The 26,941-nt window shown below is 44.7% G+C and overlaps 1 protein-coding gene across 4 annotated transcripts; it reads left to right on the top strand.

Moving 5' to 3' along the window:
- The first annotated feature begins 283 nt into the window (after positions 1-283).
- EEF1AKMT2 (EEF1A lysine methyltransferase 2) lies at positions 284-26,707 on the top strand. 4 transcript variants are annotated; one of them, XR_004959995.1, is made up of 7 exons: positions 284-417; positions 1,997-2,062; positions 3,268-3,382; positions 9,299-9,406; positions 12,813-13,029; positions 17,720-17,908; positions 26,596-26,707. XR_004959995.1 is itself a non-coding variant. In XM_036265272.1 (6 exons), the coding sequence occupies exons 1-6, from the start codon at positions 284-286 to the stop codon at positions 17,812-17,814; spliced, it is 735 nt and encodes a 244-aa protein (XP_036121165.1). In that variant the 3' UTR covers positions 17,815-18,478. The 4 variants fall into 4 exon arrangements, 1 of the variants encoding a protein (XP_036121165.1); XR_004959994.1 differs by lacking the exon at positions 26,596-26,707 and adding an exon at positions 18,498-18,835; XM_036265272.1 differs by lacking the exon at positions 26,596-26,707 and having other exon boundaries at positions 17,720-18,478.
- Positions 26,708-26,941: the final 234 nt, after the last annotated feature.

Here is a 26,941-nt window from a genome sequence, read left to right as displayed (position 1 = left end):
GGCGGCGCAGCGTCGGCTTGAGGCTTTTAGGGTGGCTCGCCCGCCGCAGCACCTTCAGCAATCCCTTAGAAACAGCAGCCCCCAAATACGGCGGCGCTGGGCCAGCACCTCGAGGGAGGGGGTGCATACGACCCTGGACGCAGCGGCCCAGGCCCGGACTGGGACCGCGACTTGGGACGAAGGCGGAGCCCGGCTCCAGCGGGGGCCGGGAGCAGTCGAGAGGGCGGCCTCCCACTGCCTAGAGACGCCCCCGCGCGGTCCGCTCTGCCCGCGCCACGTCTCTATGGCGGCCACACGGCCGTCCGGGGCGCGGAGCAGCATGAGCGCGGGCGGAGGCGCGGGGCTCGCGGCGCGGCCCCGGGAGGGCAGTCCCGAGGCGGGTGGCTTTGCCCCGTCGGCGCTGGGAACCCGAGAGCAGTGAGTGTGGCGCAGGGCGGGGTGAGCGGCGCTGCCCCGATGCGCCCCGGGGCAGGGGACGCGGGGATGGGGCCCCGGGGTCTCCGAAGCCGGGCGAGCCTTGGGGGCGTGACGCGAGGAAGCCCGAAAGGCCACCTCGGGCGAGGGTGAGCCGGGTTGAACGCAAGGGACCCCGAGGGCCCACCTTGGGGGCGACTAAGACCTTGAAAGGGGCTGACACCTGGTGGGCTCGTGGGTTTGGGGTCGGGGCCCGAGATCTTGGGGGAGGTCTCAGGGGGCTGATCCTGAGCGGCAGGCTCGGGGGGCGGGGAGAGGCCGGGGAGACGTGCTGCGCCGGGGGCGCGAAAGGCCAAGGGGGCGAGGTGGGCGTGTGGGAGCTCCCAGGCCTGGGAGCAGGGTGACCCGAGGAGGCAGTGGGTTACCCTGGGGCAGGAGAAAGTGGACTGACCTGCAACATATGGGCAGTGACCATTTGATGAGTAATTAGTAGGCGAAGGAATGAGTGAGTGCGGAAAGCTAAGGAGGAGAGGTACCCCCAGGGGTGAGAGGGAGCAGGGGCCTAGAGAGGTGGAGCAGGAGGAGGCTGCAAATGATGGGGAGGGGAACTGGACTTAGACGCACGGAGAGTACATCTGAAAACGTCCTTTAAGCAGAGCTTTTCTTTGGTGAGTTCCATTGTTGAGTACCCACTGCTTTGGTAGAAAAATCCTCGTTCCTGCACATTTTAAACTGAAAGCTTGGACTTGTGTTTGGGACTAAGGGATCCTTGAACAAATACTTTTAAAAAAATTTAAATCCTTACCCGAGGATACTTTTTTACAATTAACTTCAGATGGGGGGAGGGGAGAGAGAGAGAGAGAAACATCCGTGTGAGACACATCAGTTGGTTGCCTCCTGCATGACTCCAATAAGGGCCGGGAATGGAACCTGCAACCCAGGTACACGCCCTTGACTGGAATAGAATTGGTGACTTTTTCGTCTGAGGGTCAGTGCTCTGTTGCTGAGCCAAACCGGCCAGGGCTACAAATATTTCTTTGTGTTTTTAAATATATATATTGTTGACAGTACTACAGATGTCCCCATCCCCCACCCTTTTCTTTGTGTTTCTTTAAAGCTAAAACAGCATTTTATTTGTCAGATTTTGTTCTAAGTGCTTTACATGTGTAAGCTTATTCTGCTTGTCTATGTCTTTTTTTCCTTCTTTCTATCCTTTATTAATTTTTAGAGAGAGAGGAAGGGAGAGGGAGAGAGACAGAAACATCAATGAGAGAGAACATCGATTGGCTACCTTCAGCAGCCACTGGGGATTGGGCTCACAACCTGGGCATGTGCCCTGATTAGGAATCAAACCGGCCACCTCTTTGTGCATGGGTCGATACTCAACCACTGAGCCATACCGGCCGGGCTCTGTCTTTTTTTTAAACACAAAGATGTTGAGATTTGAGCTATGTGCACTTATTGATAACACCAATAATGTTTTAAATGTCTATCATAAATCTCTGATATATTAGAAATATACATTTAATTCATAATACAGGTTAACTCCAGAATCTTGCTTTGTATTTAATTATTTATATAGTTGGGATGCGGTCTATGAGAGAGAACTGCACAGTTTCCAAGAATATGGAGATACAGGAGAAATCTGGTGAGTTACAAAAAATAGTGGAATTATGATCCCAAAGATGGTGTGTGGGTGTGTGTCTTTATCTTTTAAGTGCATATCCCAAAGAAAGATGGCCTGAAAATCATGGCAACCTTGAACTGATTCTGGCTTTAGTGGGTACATTTAAAGAACCTGTCTCTCTCTCTCTCTTTTTTTTTAATCCTCACCTGAGGATATTTTTACATTTCTCTTCAGATAGAGTGGAAGGGAGAGAGGGAGAAAGAGAGAGAGAGAGAGAGAAACATTAATGTGAGAGAGAGAGAGACATCGATTCGTTGTCACCTGCACAACCCCAATGGGCTGGGGATGAACCGCAACGGATTTACGTGCCCTTGGCTGGAATCGAACCTGAGACTTTTTGGTCTGTGGGCCGATGCTCTAACCTCTGAGCTAAACCGGCCAGGGCAGAGCCTGTCTCTTTTTTTTCTTCTTTATTTTTTAGAGAGAGAGGGAGAGAGAGAGAGAAACATTGATGAGGGGGAACATCAACTGGCTGCCTCCTGCACACCCCCCACTGGGGATCAAGCCTATAAATGGGCATGTGCCCAGACCAGGAATTGAACCAGGACCTCTCAGTTCTTGGGACGGTGCTCAATCCACTGAGCCACACTGGCCGTGCTACAATTGTCCTTTTAAAATAAGCAATAGATGCCCTGGCTGGTTTGGCTCAGTGGTTAGAGCATTGGCCTGCGGTCCAGAGAGACCCGGGTTCGGTTCCCGCTAAGGGCACATACCTCGGTTGCAGTTTGTCCCCGGCCCTGGCTGGTCGTGTGGGTGGCAGCCACTCGATGTGTCCCTTTCACATCGATGTTTCTCTCTCTCTCTTCCTCTTTCTCCCTCCCACTCTATCTTAACAAAAAAGTGGAAAAATGTCCTCTGGTGAGGATAAAAATAATAATAATAATAAAATAAGCAATAGAATCTTGAACCATTGATATGTATAAGTGTTAATGCTGATGTAGAGAAACGTTAATAAGTAATTTACCAACCTTATCTATTCTATTTTATTCTTGGATGTGTTTTTTCCTAAATAATAGTAGAGATGAAGCTTAAACAGTCACAGATGATATCTTTTACTTTAAAAAAAGGCTTAATTGAGCATATTGAATAATCTGCTTAAATGGAATATAGTTGTGACCTTTGTGCTATGTCCCGCTGTTGTTTGATGAACCGACTCTTTCTCCTAGGTTTGGGGAAGAGAGCATGAGCCGACTAGTCAGGTGGATGCAGGAACACGAGATCCCACTGGGTGCTGCAGTGCTGGACATCGGGACCGGAAATGGTGTTCTCCTGGTCGAACTTGTTGGTGCTTTTAGTATTCATGTATTAGAGCCAGATTTTAAGATGGAATGAAAAAAAACGTGCACTTGATGATACTAACCATCTCCATTAAAGTAGTAAAGTAACCATACCACTTACTTTGGGAAGTCACACGGTAAAAAGGAGGCTGCATGGATTGGGAGAGGAAATTAAATGAGAAGCCAAGGGATCTGAGTCCTGGTCTTGGCCCTTCCCACTAGAGCCTTGACTTCGACCAAACCACTTTCTTGTGCTGTCTGTCATTTGTCAAAAAGATTATCCTTTCTCCATTACATTGAGTTTTGTCTGTTTGATTCAATGTAAATGGTTTCATGGTATCATTGCATATGTACTTTTTTCCCATCTGACTTCTTTTGCTGATTTCTTGTGTGTGCACTAAATTGCTTCATTTCATTGTGGCATAGTATTATACTCTGTGGACATGACCATAGTTTACTTTAGTCATTTTTTAAAAAAACTTTTACTTTTTATTCTCACTCGAGGACATTTTTGCATTTATCTTCAGATAGAGCAGGAGGGGGATGGGGAGAAGAGAGAGAGAAACATTGATACGAGAGAGACACATCGACTGGTTGCCACCCACACGACCCTAACCGGGTGGGGACAAACTGTAACTGAGGTATGTGCCCTTAGCGGGAACCGATCCCGGGACTCTGGTCTGCGGGCCGACACTCTAACCGCTGAGCCAAACCGGCCAGGACTATTTAGTCATTTATTCATTAATTCATTCACTCTCCTGTTGATGGACTAGGAGAGATTCCAGTACTGTGTTGTTATGAATTCTGCCAGTTTCCAAAATGGTTCTACTAGTTTGTGCCACTGGAAGTATGGGAAGATCCCAGTCGCTGCCCCCTTACCAGCACCGGGTCTTGTCCGTTCATGCAACTGCAGTGATTTTGGTAGGTGTATAGTAGTGTTTTGTGGTGTATCCTCAGTCCCTAAGGACCAAATATGTTGAGCACATTTTCATGTTTTTTGGCTATTTGGCTATTCTTTTTGTGAAATGCCTGTTTAAGTTTTTAGCCCACCTAAAAATTGGATTGCCTGTCTTTTTCTTACTGATTTACAGGAGTTCTTTATATTTCTGTATATGTGACCTTTATATTGCAAATACCTTTATCTAGTCTGTGGCTTGCTTTTCACTTTTGCAATACTTTTGTTATTTTTTTTATCCTCACCTGAGGACATTTTTACATTTATCTTCAGAAAGAATGGGAGGGAGAGAGGAGGAAAGAGAGAGAGGAAGAGAGAGACAGAAACATCGACGTGAGAGAGACACATTGACTGGTTGCCACCCACATGACCCCAACCGGGGCCAGAGACAAACTGCAACTGAGGTCCATGCTCCTAGCGGGAACCACACCCGGGTCTCTCTGGACCGCAGGCCGACGCTTTAACCGCTGAGCCAAACCATTATATATATGTCCTTGTATAGCGTTTTTACTTTTTAGTGGTTGCTGTAGGGATTTGCGTGTATCTCTTTGTATGGCTTTTTATTGGTTGCTGTGTGAATGACAATAGACATACATTTCACAGTTTACTTAAATCGATGTTTTACCTGTTCAAGGGGAATGTGGAAAACCTTACCACCTTTGAGTTTGCTCTTCCCCCCTTTGTATTTCAGTTATCTTAAATTCTACCTTTATGTACACTGAAAGTTCACATAATGCTAGAATTTTTCCTTTCAAACATTAAACATATTTTAAAGAACGCAGCAGGAGAATAGTAGCTAATTGTGTTCACCCAGCTGTTTAATTGGCCACTCTTCCTTCATGGTGCTCATATAAGTTTGTTTTGCTTGCTTTTTTTTTTTTTTTTTAATTTGTTTTTCCTTTATTGATTTTTAGAGAGAGAGGAAAGGAGAGAGAGAGAGAGAAACATTGATGAGGACATCAATTGGCCACCTCCAGCATAGCCCCCACTGGGCATTTGGACCACATCCTGGGCATGTGCCCTGACTGGGAATTGAACCAGCGACCTTTTGGTGCAAGGATCAATGCTCAACCACTGAGCCACACCAGCTGGGCTGCTTGCTTATTTTTATATTATTTCCCTTCTGTCTAACTTTTTGGAATTATTATAGAGAAGGTTTCTTGGTAAGGAATTTTCTTAGTGTTTTCTCATCTGAGAATGTCTTTGTTTTTCCTGCATTCCTAAGGGATGTTTTAGCAGAATATAGAATTCTTAATTAACTTCTTTTCTTTCAGTACTTTGAGAAGTTATGCCGCTTCTTTCTGACCTCCATGGTTTCGGATGAGAACTCTGCAATCATTTGAATTGTTGTGTTCCTATAAGTAATGCGTCCATTTTTTGGATGCTTTCAAGGTTTTTTCTGTGTGTTAGTTTTTAGCAGTTTGCTTGTGAAGTGCTGCTGCTTGGACTTCTTTATGCTTACCCTGACTTCTTGGGGTTCACTGAGCTCTTTCCAGCTGAGAACACTTTTGATGTACATATATGGTATATGCTTTTAGATTGGCATTTTTCTTTCATTGTCTTTGGCTTTCATTCTTTTTTCTTCTCTTTTAATCCTCACCCGAGGATATTTTTCTGTTTATCTTCAGATAGAGTGGGAGGGAGGGAAAGAGGGAGAGGTGAGAGAGACACATCAATTGGTTGCCTCCTGCACTACCCCGACCAGGGCTGGGATGAACTGCAATCACGGTATGTGCCCTTGACCAGAGTCGAACCCGAGACTTATTGATCCGCAGGCCAACACTCTAACTGCTGAGCCAAACCAGCCAGGGCTTCTTTTTTTTTTAAATATTTTTTCTTTATTGATTTTAGAGAGAGAGATAGAAACATCGACGAGAGAGAACATCAGTTTTCTGCCTCCTGCATGCCCTGACTGGTAATCAAATCGGTGACCTCTTGGTACAGGGTCGACGCTCAGCCACTGAGCCACACCGACCGGGCCAGGACTTCTTTTTTTTTGTTACTCTTCGCTTGAGGATATTTTTTCATTGTTATTTTTTAAAGATAGAAGTAGAAGGGAGGGAGGGAGGGAGAGAGAGAGAGACAGACAGACAGACAAACATCTGTGTGAGAGAGACACATCCATGGGAACCTCCTGCACAACCCTGACTGTGCCTTTGACTGGGAATCAAACTCATGACCCTTAGGTCTGTGGGCGGATACTTTACCTGCTGAGCAAAACTGCCAGGGTATGGTTTTTATTCTTTTTTTTAATCCTCACCTGAGGACATTTTTCTTTTTTTTATTCAGGTAGAGTGGGAGGGGGAGAGAGGAAGAGAGAGAGAAACATTGATGTGAAAGGGACACATCGAGTGGCTGCCACCCGCATGACCAACCAGGGCCGGGGACAAACTGCAACCAAGGTATACGCCCTTAGCGGGAACTGAACCCGGGTCTCTTGGGACTGCAGGCCGATGCTCCAACCGCTGAGCCGAACCGGCCAGGGCTATTCTTTATGACTTCTCGTCAGCTGTCCGTCTTATTGGCTGTCAGTTTTTTTTTTTTTTTTTAATATGTTTTTATTGATATTTTTTTAGAGAGAGAGGAAGGGAGAGCGAGTTAGAAACGTCAATGAGAGAAACACAGATCGGTTGCCTCCTGCACGCCCCCTGCTGAGGATCAAACCCAAAACCCAGGCATGTGCCCTGACCGGGAGTGGAACCTGGATCTCTCAGTCCATGGGATGCTGCTCAGCCACTGAGCCACACCGGCCGGGCAGGTTTTCCTTTTTTAAAATCATGCCCTGGGTTTACAGAACTTATTAAATTTGTGACTTGGGGTTCTTTGTTGATATTAAAAAATTCTCAGCCGGCCCTGGCCGGTTGGGCTAGCGGTTAGAGCATTGGCCTGTGGACCAATGAGTTGCGGGTTCAATTTTGGTCAAGAGCACATACCTCAGTTGCGGTTCGTCCCTCTCACCTAGAATTTTCTCCCTCCCTCCTACTCTATCTGAAGATAAATAGGAAAATATCCTCGGGTGAGGATTAAAAAACTTCTCAGCCATATACCATTTTCTCCTTTTAAGATTCCTGTTATATTAATGTTAGATATTACACTTTGTCCCATATTATACCCTTTATGTTCTTTTCTGTTTTTAATTTTACATTTCTTTGTCATTGTATACTTAGCAGGGACATTTACTTCTGACCTTTTTTCCAGTTCACTAATTTTTTTCTGTCTGATCTGCTGTCAAGTTCACCCTTCAGTTTCTTAACTTAATTATTGCTTTTTTCATTTCTGTTGTTTGTTTGTTTTTTGGTATAGTTTTTAGTTGTCTGTCAAAATTCTCCAAGTTGTTATTTATTTCAGTTGTTTTAAAATCTGTTTCTCATCATTCTTTCATTTGGGTCTTCTGTGGGTCTTTTTCCAGTGTCAGTTGTCTGCCTTGCTTTGGTCATTTGTTGTACCCTTCAGTGTCTGCTCATCTCATTGAGCGCCAGAAACTGAACGTGAAAATTGTTGTAGATATGTTGAGGCTTCGGATGATTATACTCGAAACCTAAACTATCTGTTTATGATTTTCATAAGTTCTGCTGGAAGAATACGCAGGCATGGGAGAAGAGTCAGCTGTCAGTCATCCCGTGTCCTGGGTGTGATGGGGAAGGCACTGAGGGGCGGCGTGAAGGCCTGGGAGAGAGTGCAGTGAGACAGCTGAAGGAGTAGGAGGGTGGCGTCAAGGACAGAGACTTGAAGACTGAAAATAATCAGCCCTGGCCAGTTTGGCTCAGCGGTTAGAGCGTTGGCCTGCAGACCAGAGAGTCTTGGTTTTGATTCTGGTCAAAGGCACATACCTCAGTTTCGGTTCGGTCCTCGGTCCAGCTTGGGGTCGTGCCGGAGGCAACCAGTCGATGTGTCTCTCACATCGATGTTGTCTCTCTCTCTCTCTCTCCCCCTCCTATTCTGTCTGAAAATAAATGTAAAAGTATCCTCAGGTAAAATGCTCTATGGAAGTAATTTGTGCATACTTGAGTTTGGATTAGGAATCTGTCACTTAGGGTTAAAAGTCTGGGTAAGTCTTGATGGATGGTGTTGGAATAGGTTAAATTTTGAAGGAAGTAATCATTTAGTAAGTTGTGAGGAGCAGGAAGAGAATTGAAGGCTACGCTGTACTTTGCAACTTCTTTTCTTCTTCAAATACCCTTTGAAATGACCTTTAGCCTGGTTGATCTAAAGAAGTTTAGCATGATGAGGTGGTGGGGGTGAAGGTCAGAAGCCATCACGCTTTTGCCACAGGTGCCCATGTTTCTTGCATTTATATTTCCAGCTTAGTTGGGTTCTCATGGCTCGTCAACAGCTAGCACTGTAGCTTTCTCTCAGATCCTAGGTCCAGTGAGCTTCTTTGACTCTTCGGCCCAACCGCACAGGTGTTTTGTAAAGATCTGTTCGAATGTATGAAATATTTCAAAAACAAAAATTACTATACAAGTGTAAGGTGATTAATAGTCACTTGGCTGTTGGAAAGTTGCATAATTTATATTTACACCGAAGGAATTTTTAATCGAGAGCTTCACATGCATTTAATTTATTCATATAACTTAATTGTGTAGTAAAGTTTATGACAGAATTACGTGTGAATTAGAGCATATCTGCATTGGAAGTTAATTCTACATTTTTCTGCTCGAGGGCAGAAATATTATACACATAAGTATTCTCATTCTCTTGGAGAAAATGAATTTCCTTTTGAAAAAGAATTCAAATATTATAAAAGCAAATGAATTGTCACAGTCTATAAATTTAAAATTTTAGTTTCTGTTTTGATTCTGTAATGACATTTAAACATTATAGATTATTGGATGGTATATGATACTTGATCTATTAAAAATAAATAAAACAGTCACAGTCCTAAAGGAATATTATAATTCATAGGCAAAACAGTATGTTAAAACTTTTTAAAACTAAAGTATAAAATTACTTCTCTGTCTCTAGGCAAAATTCGGTTTCACTAATATTACTGGAATTGATTACTCTCCATCTGCAATACAGCTTTCTGGAAGTATTATAGAGAAAGAAGGTTTATCTAACATTAATTTGAAGGTAACTATTCTTTAAATTACTATAACTTATCTTTATTTCTTTTTTTTTTTGTTGTTGTTGTTTTTTATCCTCACCCGAGGACATTTTTCCATTTTTTGTACAGATAGAGTGGGAGGGAGAGAGAGAGGAAGGGAGAGAGAGAGAGAAACATCGACGTGAAGGAACACATCGAGTGGCTGCCACCCGCACGACCAACCAGGGCCGGGGACAAAGTGCAACCGAAGTACGTGCCCTTAGCGGGAACCGAACCCGGGTCTCTCCGGACCGCAGGCCGATGCTCCAACCGCTGAGCCAAACCGGCCAGGGCTAACTTATCTTTATTTCTAATAAAATTTATATAAAATTTAAATATTTCTAAAGTATATCAATCATAAACAACCCAAGATGAAACATTTTTAAGTAACTGTACTAAAATCCTCAGTCAGCTTGGGGAAGTTATTTTCTTTCTCGTGTGCAAGTGTATTTACTTCCTCCTCTGTCCCGCCATGTGTACAAACACACACAAATAATGCCCAACTTTGAGTTAACTAGCTGGAGAAGTTGGAAATGTGTCAGGTGGGATAATGGCACCAAAGGTTACTTAGTCTATTTTTGTGATCTATGAGGAGACGATGTTTCTTGCATTTATATTTCTAGCTTTGTCTTCTCCTTTGAGCTCTAGAATGATATAAAAGCTGTGTGTCTTACAGTTCCACTTGGATAGCTAATTGTCTCTCAGTTAGTCCAAAATGATACTGTTGGTTTTCTTGTTTCTTTTTTTTTTTAATCCTCATCCGAGGACATTTTTCCATATTTTATTCAGATAGAGCGGGAGGGAGAGAGAGAGAGAGACAAACATCTATGTGAAAGGGACACATCGAGTAGTTGCCACCGGCACGACCCAACCAGGGCTGGGGACAAACTGCAACCGAGGTACGTGCCCTTAGCGGGAACCGAACCCGGGTCTCTCAGGACCGCAGGCCAACACTCTAACCGCTGAGCCAAACCGGCCAGGGCCTGTTGGTTTTCTTAAACCTGTGCTCCTCAGCCCCCTTCCCGTCTCTTTAATGATACCACCATTCATTTACAGGTTACAATGACCCAAGAAATCATCCTTGAGTCTTCTCTTTTCTTTAAATCCTATATCCAATTCTGTTTGTTTTATCTTCAAAGCAAATCAGGAATATAATCCTTCCTTGATATTTCCACTGCTTCCTCCCACATACGAGCCACCATCATTTCCTGTCCAGGCAAGAACAGTCGCCTCTTATTTGGCCTCCCCATTCCCATTCTGGCCACCCGGCTAATATTACCACAGAGCTACCAGAGCGGTCTTTCAAAATGCAGATGAGTGCTGGGCCTGCCTTGTTCATCAGCCTTCAGTGGCTGCCCTGGTGTGTGCAGACTAGAACCCGAACCCCACCCTGCCTACAGAGCCTCATTTCTTACCTCTCTCCCTCTTCATCACCACTGCCGCAGTCACGTCTCTGCTTCTGAAACATGTCCAGTCTGTCTTCTCCAGTCTCTGTCCCTGCTGCTCTGCCTGGGATCCTCTGCCCAGACGGAGCTGGATCGGCTCGCCCTTGCCCGAGGCCTCTGCTCGAGCTCGCCTCTCAGGCCATCCCGATTCCCTTCTCCCGTCTCTGTCCCTGCTGCTCTGCCTGGATCGCTCTGCCCAGACGGAGCTGGATCGGCTCGCCCTTGCCCGAGGCCTCTGCCCGAGCTCACCTTCTCAGGCCTCCCGATTCCCTTCTCCCGTCTCTGTCCCTGCTGCTCTGCCTGGATCGCTCTGCCCAGACGGAGCTGGATCGGCTCGCCCTTGCCCGAGGCCTCTGCTCGAGCTCACCTTCTCAGGCCTCCCGATTCCCTTCTCCCGAACTTTCCTTTCCCAGTCTTTCCTGTCTTCATTGTTTCTGTTTTCTTCATTGCATTTTACCTGAAATTATTGTTGAGCTTATTTATTATTTGCTTTTCCCTTTAGAGAGTATAAGACATTCTTTTTTATAGAGCGGGAAGGAGAGAGGGAGGAAGAGAGAGAGAGAAACATCGATATGAGAGAGACACATCCAGTGGTTGCCACCCACACGACCCCAGTCGGGCAGGCACAAACTGCAACCGAGGTACGTGCCCCCAGCAGGAACTGAACCCGGGCTCTCTGGACCACGGGCTGATGCTCTAACTGCTGAGCCAAACTGGCCAGGGCTGAGACATATTCTTATACAGTGAACTTTGCTCTTTTGTTTGCTGTTACATTCCCAGAGTCTGAAAAATTTCTGTGTTTAATAGGTGTCTACAAAATACTTGTTGAATAAATGTGTACTTAGCATAGGAACTTCTCTAAACTTCGTACTTGAGAGTGTAGTCATTTTTCTTCAGGTACAGTGACTCCTTGGGTGTGAGGGAGGGGGTAGCCCATGTCCCAATGTACACAAACATTAGATCCACATTTCTAAGTCAAACAGTAAGGGAGTTTTGGATAACACATTATTTATGATTCTCTATTAAGTCTGTATGAATAATCATCAGCTAATTTGCATAATCTTTCAAAATAACTTTTTAGAATTGTATTGGCAAATTATTTTGAATATTTTATAAAATTGGGTAACTCACTGTTTCAAGTGTTTATAACTTTAGGGGTTATTGAAAATGATGTATAACTTTGAAATTCTAAAGTGAATGATATTTGTGAAGTGCAGTTATTGCAGTGTAAGCAGCCATCTGATTTCTTAAGCCCCGCGCCAGTCCCTGTAAGCACGAGCTGCCAAGGCCAAAGAGCCTTTATCTACTGGTAATCTTAACTAAAAATCATCTTTAAAAAAAATTGTTTTTTCTTTATTGATTTTAGAGAGAAAGGAAGGGAGAGGGAGAGAGAGAGAGAGAAACATCGATGAGAGAGAACATGGATTGGCCGCCTCCTGCACGCCCCCTACTGGGGATCGGGCCCACAACTTGGCCATGTCCCCTGACCAGGAATCGAACCGGTGACCTCTTGGTGCATGGGTCGACGCTCAACCACTGAGCCACACTAGCCGGGCCTAACAATCATCTTATTTCCAGTGACCTGTTTGAGTTTCAGATAATTTTTTGTCATTTTTAAGAATATGTCAAACACTACTTTTCAACAGAAATAATTGTGAGCTCTATGTGCTGGTCTTACATGTAGGCAGTACACCTGGCTTTGATTTGTTTCCAAATTTGTAAAGATTTGGAATGTCTAGGAAACACTGTCTCTTACTAATCTCAGCTTTAATGATCTTGGAATGAAGCACCTCACAGTTAGCTATAAAGTTGAAAATATGTTTGTTACATGTAAAACGCCGTCATAATGAATGGGTCCTCTTCTCTCTAACTTTTTACAGATTGTCACTTAAATTCTGTAAAGATTGTGTGTTAATTGTTCTCACGTAGGCATTGATTTCTAATATAGGTCGAAGACTTTTTGAATCTTTCCACAGAGCTGTCTGGATTTCATATTTGTATTGACAAGGGGACTTTTGATGCCATAAGCCTGAGTCCTGACAATGCGGTAGAGAAGAGGAAGCAGTACGTGCGATCTCTCTCCAGGGTGCTGAAAGCGAAAGGCTTTTTTCTAATAACCTCATGTAATTGGACCAAGGAAGAGTTGCTAAATGAATTCAGTGAAGGTAATTGGCTGGATGCTGTTTGTGCACTTTCCTCGGGTTTAATGCACTTAAATAGGTTTTTCCTTGGTGTTATAGTGTTCTACTTTCCTATTTGTGGGAATTGCCTACTTTTCTCCTCTGTTAATAACCTTGGTAATACTTTTAACCATATATGCAAAGCACAAAGAAATAATATTGGTTGAGATCCAGAGTCCTGTCTAAAAATTTCCAAGAAATCCTGGTAGTTAAGTACTAAAATTTATGAGCCTATAAAAATTAAGCTCTTTATTTAAGCTGTGTGATCCGTTCCTTCGAATCGAATGAAGAACGCGCTAGACGGTGCTTCTGACGGCATGTGCCGACCCTGGTGGCGAGAACACGATGCCGGCAGTTTTTCTGAAGTCTTGCATGATGACAGATTTAACTTTATAGGCGCTTTATATGTCTTTCTAGTGGTCATCTAGACATCTAGGATCTGCCTTATTGTTTTCAGTGTAAATGAAACAATTATTTTTCACATTGCACAGAAACAAACGTAGGGACTTGACAGTAGAAATGCTGCCTATTCTTGAGGAAATCTCTACCTTTTGCAAGATTTTTGGTGCCAAGACAGGATCCTCTTTTGCCCCACGAGCAAAGTATATAATAGGTGCCGTGTCTGTCAAGTGGGGATTTTGTGAGACTTGGGAGGCGATAACCTGTTCAGAAATGGTTCAAGCGCTCGGCACATGCTCCTTTGCGTGTTCTCAGGAGGGTCGTGCCTGCCGGTTCATGCATGCGGGCACAGGCAGTTCCGGGAAGGCACCTTGAGGATGGATAGCTGGACATCTGCTTGTTTTTTCCTTAGAGTCCTTTCAGATTAGGATGAAGTGTTTTCAAGGGATGGTAGGAGTTTTCAGGATGGAGTATTAATAAATGATTGCTGAATTTGTGGTTAAAATTTGAATGTCAGTTCTCACAAGCCAATGGGAAATGAGTTTATGACTGTGTCGCGTGTACTTTGTCTTAGGGATTTTTTTTTTGGTGACGAGGGACAAGGCGGTAGGAGACACTTAACACATTCTCCGTGTGTGTGCAGGGGCTCGGGCAGGTTGTAGGATGCAGAACCAAGTGCGTGAGGCTTGAAACCCGAGCCTGTCACTTCATTACTGTTGCCTCTGGAAAACAAGAACTACATGTGATTTATTGTCTTTTATTTCGTGCCATTAATTTTATTATCTTCCATGTGAAGTGTGTATTTTTTAGAACTGTTGAGGCCGTACGAATAGTCTTTTCCTCTTCCCGAAGCTTGACAGTTTTAATAAATGCCCAGAGTTACGCTGCGTAGAGCAAGGTCCTTCCTGGTGTTTAAATACAGGTGTTCTCTTTTACCCCTGGAGCCACAGACAAAAACATATTTGTCTGTTTTTGATAATGAGGAACAGACTGTAGCCTGGTAAGGAGTGCTTAAAAATGTGTCTGTGTCTGAGAACTACTGACTGAACCCTTTAATTCAGGTTCAGTTTGAGAGCGAAATATGGAATTTAAATAAGCGAAATGCTTCCACAGGAAATGTTAAAGAAATAATGACATACCATTTTTAGGCATGCCTCTCTTAGAAAACGGTCCTTGGAGCTCTAAGGACTCCAGCAGAGCTCACTGCCAGGCATCACCGCTGCGGGCTTGTCACCGGCTTCTCAAGATCGGCCTCCCTGGCCCCCTTTGCCTAGGATGAAGCTTGCTCACCCATCTCTCAGATTCTCTCCTTATTTGAAACAAATATTCATAAAACTGTTGAAGTGAATCTTACATTTTTCCTTTCTAGCCCTATCGATACAAATATTTTGTGTTGTCATTTGTTTGGTGAGGATTATTTGAAACATTTGCCAGATATTAGGTTTTCTAATTTGCTGTCCAAGGCACGTGTCTTTCTTACAACTACTGAAAAAAACCCCCACTAAAACCTAGAAACCTGTCTTACTACAAAGGTAATCCAGATTCATTATGGAAAAAAATAGAAAAATATTAACCCTAACACATAAGCATATAGATGAAAATAATTATAATAATTTGTTATCTATCTCTGGAATACAGTCACCTTTAATAATTTGGTGTATTATCTATTGAAATATAATAACTTCAATTCTGTATGGTTAGTCCAGGAAGTTAAAAGATTTCTCCTGGATAATTCACAGTTTAATTTTCTCTCGAAGATTATGAAATATTTTAATTGTAAGTAAAATTTTAGAAACAAATATGGGTGTGTACCCACGTATCCACCATAGTGGCTTTGTTTTCCAGTGTTAAAATATGTCATGTTATTAAATGGCCTGTCCTTCTTTGGAAAAGTTTTCTGTGATCAGTTTGTTTGTTTTTGATTTTTTCTTTATTGATTTTTAGAGAGAGAGAAACATCAAAGAGAGAGAACATCAGTTGTTTGCCTCCTGCACGCCCCCCACAGGGGATTGGGCCCACAACCTGGGCATGTGCCCTGACAGGGAATCGAACCAGTGACCTCTAGGTGCAGGGTCGACCTCAACCATTGAGCCACACTGGCTGGGCTGATTTTTTATTTTTTTATGTTTTTATTTATTTATTTTTGTTACAGACGTTTCTTCTTTTTTCCTCATTGACATCCTCCTCCCCAACCTCCCACCCCTTTTCATGTTTTTTTATTTTTTTCTTTATTGATTTTTTTTTTTTAAGAGAGAGGAAGAGAGAGGGAGAGAGACAGAAACATCAATGACAGAGAACATCGACTGACCGTCTCCCGCATGCCCCCCACTAGGGATCGGGCCCACAACCTGGGCATGTGCCCTGACCAGGAATCGAACCAGCGACCTCTTGGTGCATGGGTCGATACTCAACCACTGAGCCACACCGGCTGGGCCCTTTTCATGTTTTTATTGATTTTTTAGAGAGAGGAAAGGAGAAGGAGAGAGAGATAGAAACATCGATGAGAGAGAAGCTTAAACATTGATCGCCTCCTGCACGCCCCCCATTGGTGATCAAGCCTACAACCTGGGCATGTGCCCTGACCAGGAATTGAACCAGCGACCTCTTGGTGCATGGTTGATGCCCAATCACTGAGCCAGACTGGCTGGGCTGTCTTATTTTTTTTTAAAAAGTTTCATCTTATTTTATAGTTTATGAAAATGGCATATTATCTTATTTTGAACTTGACAAAATCACGTGAGTTAGATCAGTGCATTAGTGTCTGTAACGTCTTGATTGGAACTGAGGAGCCTGGTTAAGGTCATGTGACCAGCATGTCTTTCACCCAGTATGTGGTAGAGCTGGGACTTGAACCCAGACTTTTTTTACTTTTATCCTCAACTGAGGACATTTTTGCATTTATCTTCAGACAGAGTGTGAGGGAGGAAGAGAGAGAAACATCGATGTGAGAGAGACACATCGACTGGTTGCCACCCACACGACCCCAACCGGGGCCAGGGACAAACTGCAACCGAGGTACGTGCCCTTAGTGGGAACCGAACCCGGGTCTCACTGGTCTGCCGGCCGGCGCTCTGACCGCTGTGCTGAACTGGCCAGGGTGAACCTGGACTTTTCAATACAAGTTATTATTTTTTAACACCACACTGTGGCTACTTTGAAAGTTACTAATTTATTGTGTTGATCTCGATTACAGTTTTGTTTTTATTGGGTAAAATAATAGGGGCGGGCAAAAGTAGGTTAATAACAATAGTAAACAATACAATAAATAAATAATACAACTGTACTTATAGCTATAAGCCTACTTTTGCTCACCCCTGTATATTATAAGATTTACCATTTAATCATTTTTTTCTTTTTTTGTTAATTAATGAATTTATTTTTGTTACAGATGTTTCTCCTTTTCCCCCCGTTGACACCCTCCTCCCTGCTCCTGCCCCCCTTCACAGTATTTTTGTCTATGTCCATTGGTTACACATATATGCATATAAGTTCTTTGGTTCCATTTTTCTGTTTTTCAAAAAAAATTTTTTTCTTTATTGATATTAGAGAAAGAGAGAGAGAGAAAAGGAGAGGGAGAGGGAGATAGAAACATCAGTTGGCTGCCTCCTGCATGTCCCCCACTGGGGACTGGGCCCATAACCTGGGCATGTGCCCTGACTGGTAATCGAACTGGTGACCTCTTAGTGAACGGATCAACACTCAACCACTGAGCCACACTGGCTGGCTCCATTTATTCGTTTTTAAGTGTGCAGTTCACTGGTGTTAACCATCACCACCATCCGTCTCCAGAACTTCGTCATCTTACAGATTCATTTTTATCTCCACGTTATTTAACCTCTTTGTATTAACTTCTTTGTATGTGTGATGTGGATCAGTTGCATTACTACATATAAGCACTTAGAACAGTGCCCAATACGTGGTGAGGACTCAACACGTGGGAGCTGCTTCCCAGGTGGGAGAAGTCGGCTGAAGGAGATGCAGAGCTGAAGGGATGGTAGACAGGAAGTGGGGGGCATGGGGCATGGATGAGCAGAGAGCCTCTTCTCTGCAGTTTGTTTCCCGTCTTGTCTGCTCCTTGTTCAGTTGCCAGTGTTTGGGGCGTCCACATGTTACATACATGCATGCACAGTGGAACTGAAAACCCAGAATGAGAGGCAGGCACAGTGTGGTTTGGAATCGCGTAGCTTTAGGCAGCGTTTGAAAGGCACTGTTAGGACAAGCTTCTTTGACTGTGGGGCTGAATCCCTCATAAGAGACTTTGCCTTTTGTCGGACAGGATTTGTACTTTTCGAAGAACTGCCCACACCCACGTTCAGCTTTGGAGGCCGATCTGGACACAGTGTCGCCGCGTTGGCTTTCCAGAAAACGTGAGACTTTTCCTTGGACAAATTCACATAACTTCTTCCAAGAAGCTCTACAGCCAAGCACACCTGACACAGAAAATGCAAGTGCCAGTCAGTGCTTAGTAAGTACACAGGCCGCACACGGTGGACAGACATGAAAAATCACGGCCTGTGCGCGGTTGAGTGTGAGAGATCAACCAAGAATAGGTTGAAATATTCTTTTGTATTTGAAATGTCAGTCTTTTTTTCCTGTTTGATTAAAAACAATTGTCTATACCTGCTGAACAGTTAAAAACTTTCAAAGCAGTAAATGAGTTTACGGAAAGCATGCGTTCCTGACCTGGGCTGTGGTAAAGTTGGATTGAATATAGCTGTATATTATGTTTCCGGACTATTCCAGGGCCAGGACAATAGCAGAACAACTTTCTTAGTACATTATTAGCCTGTTTATGAAACATAATAAGCCTACTATTTTGGGTTGTATGGTGGTTATTTAAAAAAATTATTTAATAGCTGAGAAAATTCTCTAGCCTTCATATATATAGTTAAACAAAATCAGGTAAATATATCAGTTGACCAGAAATATTAATTGAGCTTGTACTTGGTGGCTGGTGGCATTTTACACCCTGAGGGATAAATAGGAAGTAGAACGAAAGACAGCTGAGAGAGACTGTCGCAGGCTAGCACGGTGCTATCTCTGAACCTTCCCAGTACCCTCAGGCGTGGATCACCTGCACTGTTTCTCCGCATCAGACAACCTACTGCTGTTTCTACCTACCAGACAGCTGGCACAGGACGGAGCCCGGACGGCTCCCTGGTGCTGGCCCTCAGACCACTCCCTTCCCCTGGCACATTCTGCTGCTTCACCTGGGGTTGGCAGTTACTTCTGGGAGCCCTGCAAGCCCTCGTGACAGTGGCTCTGCAGACTGCTGGTGAGCGAGTCATCCCCTCTTCCCACCCTCTCCCCGCCTGTCTGAAAGACTGGCCTATCCTCCGCGAAAGGGGTGGAGTTACACTTACTCTTATACATGGGCCCCGGGGGGTATGAGGACAAAGGCGTTCTACTTAGGGGCTAATTGGTAAGAGAAAGAGTTTATTAAGAGTTTTGAAAAGATAAGGTATGTTAAATATTTAATGCTGTTTTGTATTTGGGCTGTTTAAATAATGAAGTCACAATGAGTTGTGAGTTGTTTGTTGTTAATCCTCACCCAAGGATACTTTTTCCATTAGAGAGAGTAGAAGGTGGAGAAACATCAACGCGAGAGAGACACATTGATTGGTTGCTTCCCGCATGCCCCCAGGTCGGGCCCAGGGATTGAACCCACAACCCAAGTTTGTGCCCTTGACCAGAATTGAACTTGAGACCCTTTGGTTCTTGAGGCCATCGTGCTAATCATTGACCCACACTGGCCAGGGCACAATATGAATTTTTTAAAAAAATGACTTGATATTTGATGATTTTCATTTTTAGGCCGTTTGGGTTACAGAATGAGGAGAATTTGTTTGTTTGCAAATGTTAGTTCTAGTGAGAAGTCTCGCATTGCGTCCTTTTCCCCTTCATTTTTGCCCCAGAGTGGGGGCAGGGAGGGTGGTTTGATTTAGACCAACATTAATCAGCCATTAAGATTACTACCTTGCCCTGGCCGGTTTGGCTCAGCGGTTAGAGCGTCGGCCTGCGGTCCGGAGAGACCCGGGTTCGGTTCCCGCTAAGGGCACGTACTTCGGTTGCAGTTTGTCCCCGGCCCTGGTTGGTCATGCGGGTGGCAGCCACTCGATGTGTCCCCTTCACGTCGATGTTTCTCTCTCCCTCCCTTCCTCTCTCTCCCTCCTGCTCTTTCTGAACAAAGAATGAAAAAGTGTCCTCGGGTGAGGATAAAAAAAAAAAAAAGATTACTACCTTGCCCTGGCTGTTTTGGCTCAGTGGTTAGAGAGTCAGCCCGAAGAGTCACGGGTTCGATTCTGGTCAAGGGCACACTCTCCTGGGTTGTGGTTTGATAACCGGCCCTGGTTGGGGTCATGCAGGAGCAACCAATCGGTGTGTCTCTCACATCGATGTTTCTCTCTCTCTCTCTCTCTCTCTCTCAACTCCCACTCTATCTGAAAATTAATGGAAAAATATCCTCGGGTGAAGATTAAAAAAAAAGATTACTACCTGCCTTGCGCAAGATAACTGAAGACATTTACGTAAACTTTAAACATAAATAAAATTTTTGTGAAAAGCTTTAATTTTTAACCTTTAAAAAGTGAGAAATTAAAATATGTGTTTTTAAGCTTAAACACATTGTGTTGATTTTGCAGACTTGCTGTGGGGTCTACACCATAGAGGCAACAGTGTCTAACTCACTAAGCCGGTCTGGTCTTTGTTGTTTTTCCACATAACTATTCCTTGATTTAAAATATGATAACAGTGGATAAGTACCTTCTTAGCATTTTGAGCTGTTAAGTCTGTGCTATTTTAAAGCACGAATCTAACAAAATAGGTTTTCTGTGTGACCAGAATGAGACCGTGGGTTTGATTCACTAATAATAGCTTGGAAGGGGCCCTCGTTGCAAGCTCCTTGAGTCGCTGTCACGGGGTATGTTGACCGTGTGCAGAGATGCAGGAGGTTGGGGGATGGTGCAGCATCGGTAGGGTTAGGGAAGGGACTCGTCTCTTCCCACCCCGGATCCCGCTGGCCACCAGCCTCTCAGAGGCTGGAGTGAGAACAGTGGGAAGGTCCCGACATGCTAACAGCAAATCAGTATTTTCGGATAATGCCATGCTTAAACGCCAGGCCAGTGAATGTCGCTGAGTTACCGAAATAAGTACAAATACACGACTGTTCAGCATAGTTCTGTTAAATCACGGGACTGTGTGGGTAACCGGGAAAGAAATGACATAGTTCTAGAGAACAGTGAGTTATGTAGTGAGCGCTGTTTTCTCTGGATAAGAAGTTGGAATTGTAATTTCATTTCATCAAAAGACACTCTTATTTTGGGGAAACTTGTTTGAAATGCAAACGAGATTTCTCTGTGGAGTCTGTACAGAATTGCTGCTTTTCATTATGATGTTATTACCGCACAACAGCCACTTCTGTGGGGAAGAAGTGCACCAAGTCCGAAGGGGTCTGAGGCCTGAATGGGCCGGTTGCACCAATGAACACATAGAGAGTTTTTCAGAAGATTTGTTTTAAGCCAGGTGCACAAGTTCGCGCTGCTTTTCAGGACTGGCTTATGCACATGAGAATCAGACCTGACACTGCACTTGGCAGCTTGACTGAAGCCATTTTAAAATAAGCACGAACTGTTCTGCAGTGATTTTTCCCCCCATTGCAGGAGCCACGAGTTGGCCTTTCATCTGTGACATGCATGCAATTTCTGTCTTGGGGGTTCGGAAGGGAGGTAAACAGATACAAAGACTTTTAGTCTTTGTATGAATAATGTGTCTCAGTTCACAGTTATTGTTACATTTCTGAGATACTGTAACGCAGTACTACATGTTGACCTTATTCTTTCACATTCGTCCAGAGTATAATAGAAACCTTTCTTTTTCAGGAACCTGTATTAGTAATTTAAGTTTTATATGGCTTTGGAATGATTTTTCTTAAATTGATATGAAAAGAAATACAGTATCACCGCTTATGTTGTTAGACTTTGATTGATGTTCTCTTAAATCATTTTATTTTCTATATGTGTATGTGTGTGTCTGGTAGCCTACAATGAAAACATACGAAGTCTGTGAGAAACCTGTCGCTCTGCAGGCCAGCACCCTGCTTGGGGAGACCTGGATTTGGTCTCCTGTGTTTGGCACCGTGAGTGGCGTGCGTGTGCCCCAGAGACAACCGTCTGCTGGGGAGCGAAAGTGGCTCGGGTGCCACCGTGGTCCTCTGCGGCTGATGGTGTGTGGGGCGTCGATGGCTCTGAGTCGTCTCACCGGGAGCACTTCCTGGGAGGCGGCTGGCACCACCCCGAGCCGGATTGCGGGAGACGAGAGCGGGATGGGTTGGGGGACAGCTGCACAGGGGAAAGTAGGAAACCCTTGTCGTTTCTTTGGTGAAGCAAGAATCAGAGATGTCCGTAGAAGAAGGGAGCACATGAGCATGTTTTATTAACAGTTAATTCAAGAAAATGAATGCTAATTTATTCTTCATACACACCATGCACTTTGTTAGAAAAGTAGAAGAATAGTTTGAAATTCTTTGGTCAATTGATGGATTCCTATGTTAGGGGCATAGAAATGAAACTCAACATTAAGCAGACAAATACCCAGGCCCACAGGCTACGTAAATGCTGAATAAAACCAGCTCTACAATGGATCTCTAAAAGCAAGGGTAAGGAGCCTAATGAATGACTGAATATGACCTTAGTAAAATCCCTGGAGTGTTGTTGAAAGATCATTTATTTCCAGCTTAGATGTCAGGATGGGCTCCAGTAACCAGAAAAAAAAAGAGCTTGAGTTGGTATGTACCGAGTTTTAAAAAATCTTTACAACACAGTGCATTAGACTACTTATTAAAAGGACTTCTCTGACTGAATTTTGAGCTGTCTCTGTAGACCTATAGTTTGGGACCAGGGAAACCAAATTCAAAAGTAGGAGTAATTCCTGAGACGTGAATGTATCAGTATCCTGCTTTATGGAGAATAACTAGGAAACTGGGAGGTGGAGGCTGCCGAGTGTACTTTTACCCTGCCGATAGCATTGTGGGGCAGACGGACCACCAAGGGATCAGTGCGTTTTAAAGTATTTGCAAATTACTGGCCTAGTTTATTAGAGAAAAGTATAAAAACAAAGCCTTTTCTCTTTTCCATTTTTACATGGTCTATCTGAAGAAATTATGCATTTCTTTCTGCTATATTTAAAAATGTGTATTGTTATTACTGCATCAGGAAATACACGTGTTAGTAAAGTGATTTTTATTGTACATGCTAAAGAGCTTTTTAAGAAAAGCAAATCTAATGCATTTCTTTTTCCAAATACCTAAACATTGACCCATGCACCAGCAGTTAGCATACCCTGGATACTATAGAGGAGCTTAGGAAGAAATATGAAAACGGTCTGGTTGGGTAAGGAGACCGTGAACTGTATTTATCACTGTTCATTAACATTCAGAAGAAGCAGTTATTATCATCAGCGAAGATCGCAGAATAGAACCGCTGTTGCTGGTGTGGCCCAGTGGCTGAGCGTCCACCTATGCACCAAGAGGTCGCTGGTTCCATTCCCAGTCAGGGCACATGCCTGGGTTGCGGGCTCTGTTCCTGGTAGGAGGGGGTGTGCAGGAGACAGCCAGCCGATCCATGTTGATGCTTTTCTCTGTCACTGATGCTTCTATTTCTCCTTCCCTCTCCCTTTAAAAAATCAGTGAAAGAAAATTAAAAAAAAAAAAAAAAAAAAAGGCGCCATTGGGATGGTTGGGGTTCCCCTACTGTTGCCTCCCACTGCCCCAGAGAAGGGGACAGGTCCGGAGGAAAAGCTAAATGTGGATGAGAGGGGTTGCTGCCAGCTCACATTTCCCTCCTAACCCTCCTCTCCCATGAAAACGTCAGCCCTTTGTTCCCATCTAATTTTAGTACATCCTGGCTAAAAAAATGTTAGGATGAAACCCGTTAAGATGATTTCCAACCCTGGCTCGGAGCAGGGAGGGCGAGGGAGGCCGTGTGCTCTCCCTACCCGGCCGCCTCTGTAGCAGCACCGAGCTCTGCGCTGCCGGTTCTGGTGATGAGATAGATTTCGATGCACTGAAGCAGCAACAATTCGGTTTTCCTGCCATGCCCTCCACAAGGAGCCTCGCCGGATCCCGAGTGGGGAAACGTCACACGGCATTTAATAAAGTACCCTGGGCTGCGTCGAAGAGCTGTGTGCAAGTCTCCGAAGAAAGGCCTGCAGTTGTGAGTGAAAACTACAGGTTGCGTTATTGATGAAAGAACCCTTGTGGTCCATTTGTGCTTCGGCGAGCCTGCTCTTACGCCACGTTTTGGATGAGAATAGTATCTGTTGGTTTTTGAGAAGCAGTCGGAAACAAGGCGCGTGGGTCAGTGGTGGGTCCCCTCGGGGAACCCCAAGGAGTCTAGAAGGAAAGCTCCGGTTCCGGTTCCGTGGAGAGAGCCGGTCGGGCTGGATCGCGATGACAGTTTGTTCAGGAGCGAGGACGGCATCGCACAGGCTCGGTCGGTGCAGGGGGCCCAGAAGGCATTTCATCCCTGGAGAGACGGGAGGGGAGTGCTCGGGAGGGGAGTGCTCGCCAGGCCAGTGAGGGGCGGCGAGGGTCGGCCTTGCAGGACCTCCAAGCACTCCTGCTGTGAGCCCCTCCTTAGTCTCCAGGTGGGGCTGGTGCTGGTGCTGAAGCTCCTTTTAGTTAGTTACGAAGTGGGGACGGAAATCCTGACGCCCGGTTTTCCCAGAACGAGCTTTAGGATTCCCCTCGGGCAGACCGTTATCTGTCTCAGTGCTGATGACTTAGTCCTGCATGTAGGTCAGATGGGAAGTGTTACTGCCAAGGCCGTGGTCCTCTCCTTCTCCAGGTCTGGATGCCACGGCATCGTTTCCAGCAACGTCAAAGAAGCTGGATGCTGGTCCCCAAGCGACCGGCATCAGGTTCAGTAGCAGGCGTGGAGTTGGATCTGGCCTCTGACTGGTGGTTTGGGAGCAGTGGGTGAAGATTTGTCATTGAGCTCCACCCTGCATCTTGATTCATTCTCTCTGATCAGCGAGTCGCATTTCTGTGCCCGGCTCTAAGTGGAGGTGAGGGCGCCGTTCACAGTGGCATCCAAGTTTGATGTTGGGGACTACTTCAAGGAGTGTATTTGATTTGACCTTGGTTTATACTGGAACTGACAGATAGCATGTAAAGTACAGGGGGTTCGTTGTTTATGCTAGTCTAGAAAATATTTGGTTTTCAGATTTGTTGATTTAGCCATTTTATTGGTGGTTAAGTGAATAATATCTCAGTTTCTGGAGTGCTTAGTATGACCACAGAAATGTGGCCAGACCGGTGTCACTCTGTCGAGCTAACCTCAAAGAACTGAACTCTCTTAACCATTTTGAAAGGTTCTGTAGAGATGAGGTCAGTACGCAGTGGTGTTCGTCGTTAGGACGGACATAGTCAAAGCGTCACCTTCCGGCCGGCAGGTTAACAGTGCAGGGCCTGCGGACCCTGGCTGTGTCCAGCTTTGTTGCCCTGGTTGTTGCTGCTGTTCCTTGTGAGAGTTAAGAGGATCTGTAAAATAGTATTAAAGTAATAAGCCAACTTCTCATTCATAATAATTCTCTTCTATTCCAGGTCAGCTATAGTGATTGCACGTCCAGAATCGGCAAGGTCCGCCCCTCTTAGAACAGTGGTGGACTCGATGAAACCAGCATCCTTGCTCCTGGTTAGTGTAGATGACAGACTGCTGCAAACTGCAGGGCGGTGAAGGGATCCGTGGGCTGACGGAGTATGTGGGGCAGATGTTCCTTCCACACTGCTCCCAGAATGCTCGGCCCAGCGGAGCCGGAGACTGATTCCTTTTCTTGGTGTTTCAAACCCGAAAGATTCAGTCTTCAGACCGGGAATGTAAACTGTGGCATCATACACTGTATGTAGTTTAAATTTCCTCTCCACCTGATGAGAATGAAGTCACTTGGTTCCTTTTTATGGGGAGAAGCAGGGTAGCAGCAGCTTTGAGCCTATCACTAGGGATGAGTTAAAAATAGATGTTTCTTGAGGCAGTGACTTCTATGGCAGATTGTTGACAGAAGAGAAAAATTAAGTTAAAGTTTGGACTTGTGTCTCATACTAAACCTGAATTCTACTGAAGAGTGTATACATATATTTTCAAGATTTTTCACTGGTTTTGAAAGTGTGGGGAAGGGAGAGAGAGAAACATTGATGTGAGAGCGAAGCCTCAGCTGGCTGCCTCCTGCGCGCCCCACACCGGACAGTGGGCCCGAAACCCAGGCATGTGTCCTGACCAGGTTGGATCCAACCCGACAACCTTCAGGGCACGGGACGAGCCCCACCAACTGAGCCACACGGCCAGGGCTAGAGTATTTTAAGAAAGAAAATAAAATTGTTTTCATTTGAGGGTAGTAACGAACGTTTAGTCTGGGTGTGCTGTTGAAATATTTTCTAGATTAAATTCCGTGTATGGCAATGTGAAAACATTGTAACTTGTTTTTAGTTAATGTTGTTGGTGGAGTAAGTGAGGCAGACTCGGGTGAGTAACCATCTTACGGTGATGGATGATAATTAGAATCAACATTAGCTAAGATCATACGTACATCAGGGAAAGGCCAGGAAGTAGTTATGCTTTTGAGTCTTGGTATTAAAACAGTAAAATCATTTGATTAATTGTACAGTTGTCACTCGTTTATCACGATTAATCCGTTCCAGACTCTAGCGGTTGCACCTGGCGTTGAAGGATTTCTGGGGTGCTCGAATACATAGCCCTACAGTCCATATGTACAGTAATTTTAATTTCAATTCTAATACAGGGGTATATAATTGACTCAGACAACTGAGCGCGCGCTGTATCATTTTCACTGTCTCGATCAACTTTTTAATGAATATATTTGGAAAAAACCGCGATGGAGTGAAGCCGCGAACGCCGAAGCGTGGCGTGGCGAGGGGCGACTGGACATGTACCAGTGACTGAATGCACATAGTGAAAAGCCTTCGGGATATTTATTTTTGCTTATTTATCATGCATGAACTTTTTGATGTCTGATTTTTCATGGTGTGTGTTTTCTTGTAGCACCTAACACCTATTGCTGCTGTGAACTTTGCAAAAAAAAAAAAAAGAAAGTGGTATCAAGCTGAACTAAGCTTTTTAACTGTCGCTCTGTTCTCTTTAGCTTGCTTTACCCAGAGCTCCTCCGTCCCGTGAGTTTCAAGCGTGACATTGGCTGTGTTTTCAGCACCTGCCAACTTGGAAACCAGGGTTTGTGCTCAGGACTCAGGCTCACAACCCACGCCTGCGGCACACAGAGCCGTCCCGGCTGGCACGCTCCGCGCCTCGGCGGCTCGGCGTTGGGCACAAAGCTGTGCACATCGCGTGTGCCCGTTTCGGTAGGCATTGCCCTCCCAGCCGCTTCCAACTCTCACTTTGTGTCCGAGGTTAGATTGGGATCGATAAACCTAATGCTGGGGTCATGTTTCAATGAAAATAAATTTGTTTTATTTAGTTCTTGAACCAAAAAG

Source organism: Molossus molossus, unplaced genomic scaffold (genome assembly GCF_014108415.1).
Source record: "Molossus molossus isolate mMolMol1 unplaced genomic scaffold, mMolMol1.p scaffold_m16_p_17, whole genome shotgun sequence".
NCBI lineage: Eukaryota > Metazoa > Chordata > Mammalia > Chiroptera > Molossidae > Molossus > Molossus molossus.
The sequence above is the reverse complement of the archived record's forward strand: the minus strand, read 5'-3'. Positions and strand labels throughout refer to the sequence as shown.

Coding starts and splice junctions, on each gene's coding strand:
- EEF1AKMT2 (XM_036265272.1), top strand. CDS start 284: ATGGCGGCCACACGGCCGTCCGGGGCGCGGAGCAGCATGAGCGCGGGC. Junction 418..1,996: donor GCGCTGGGAACCCGAGAGCA/GTGAGTGTGGCG, acceptor TTATTTATATAG/TTGGGATGCGGTCTATGAGA. Junction 13,030..17,719: donor GCTAAATGAATTCAGTGAAG/GTAATTGGCTGG, acceptor TTTGTCGGACAG/GATTTGTACTTTTCGAAGAA.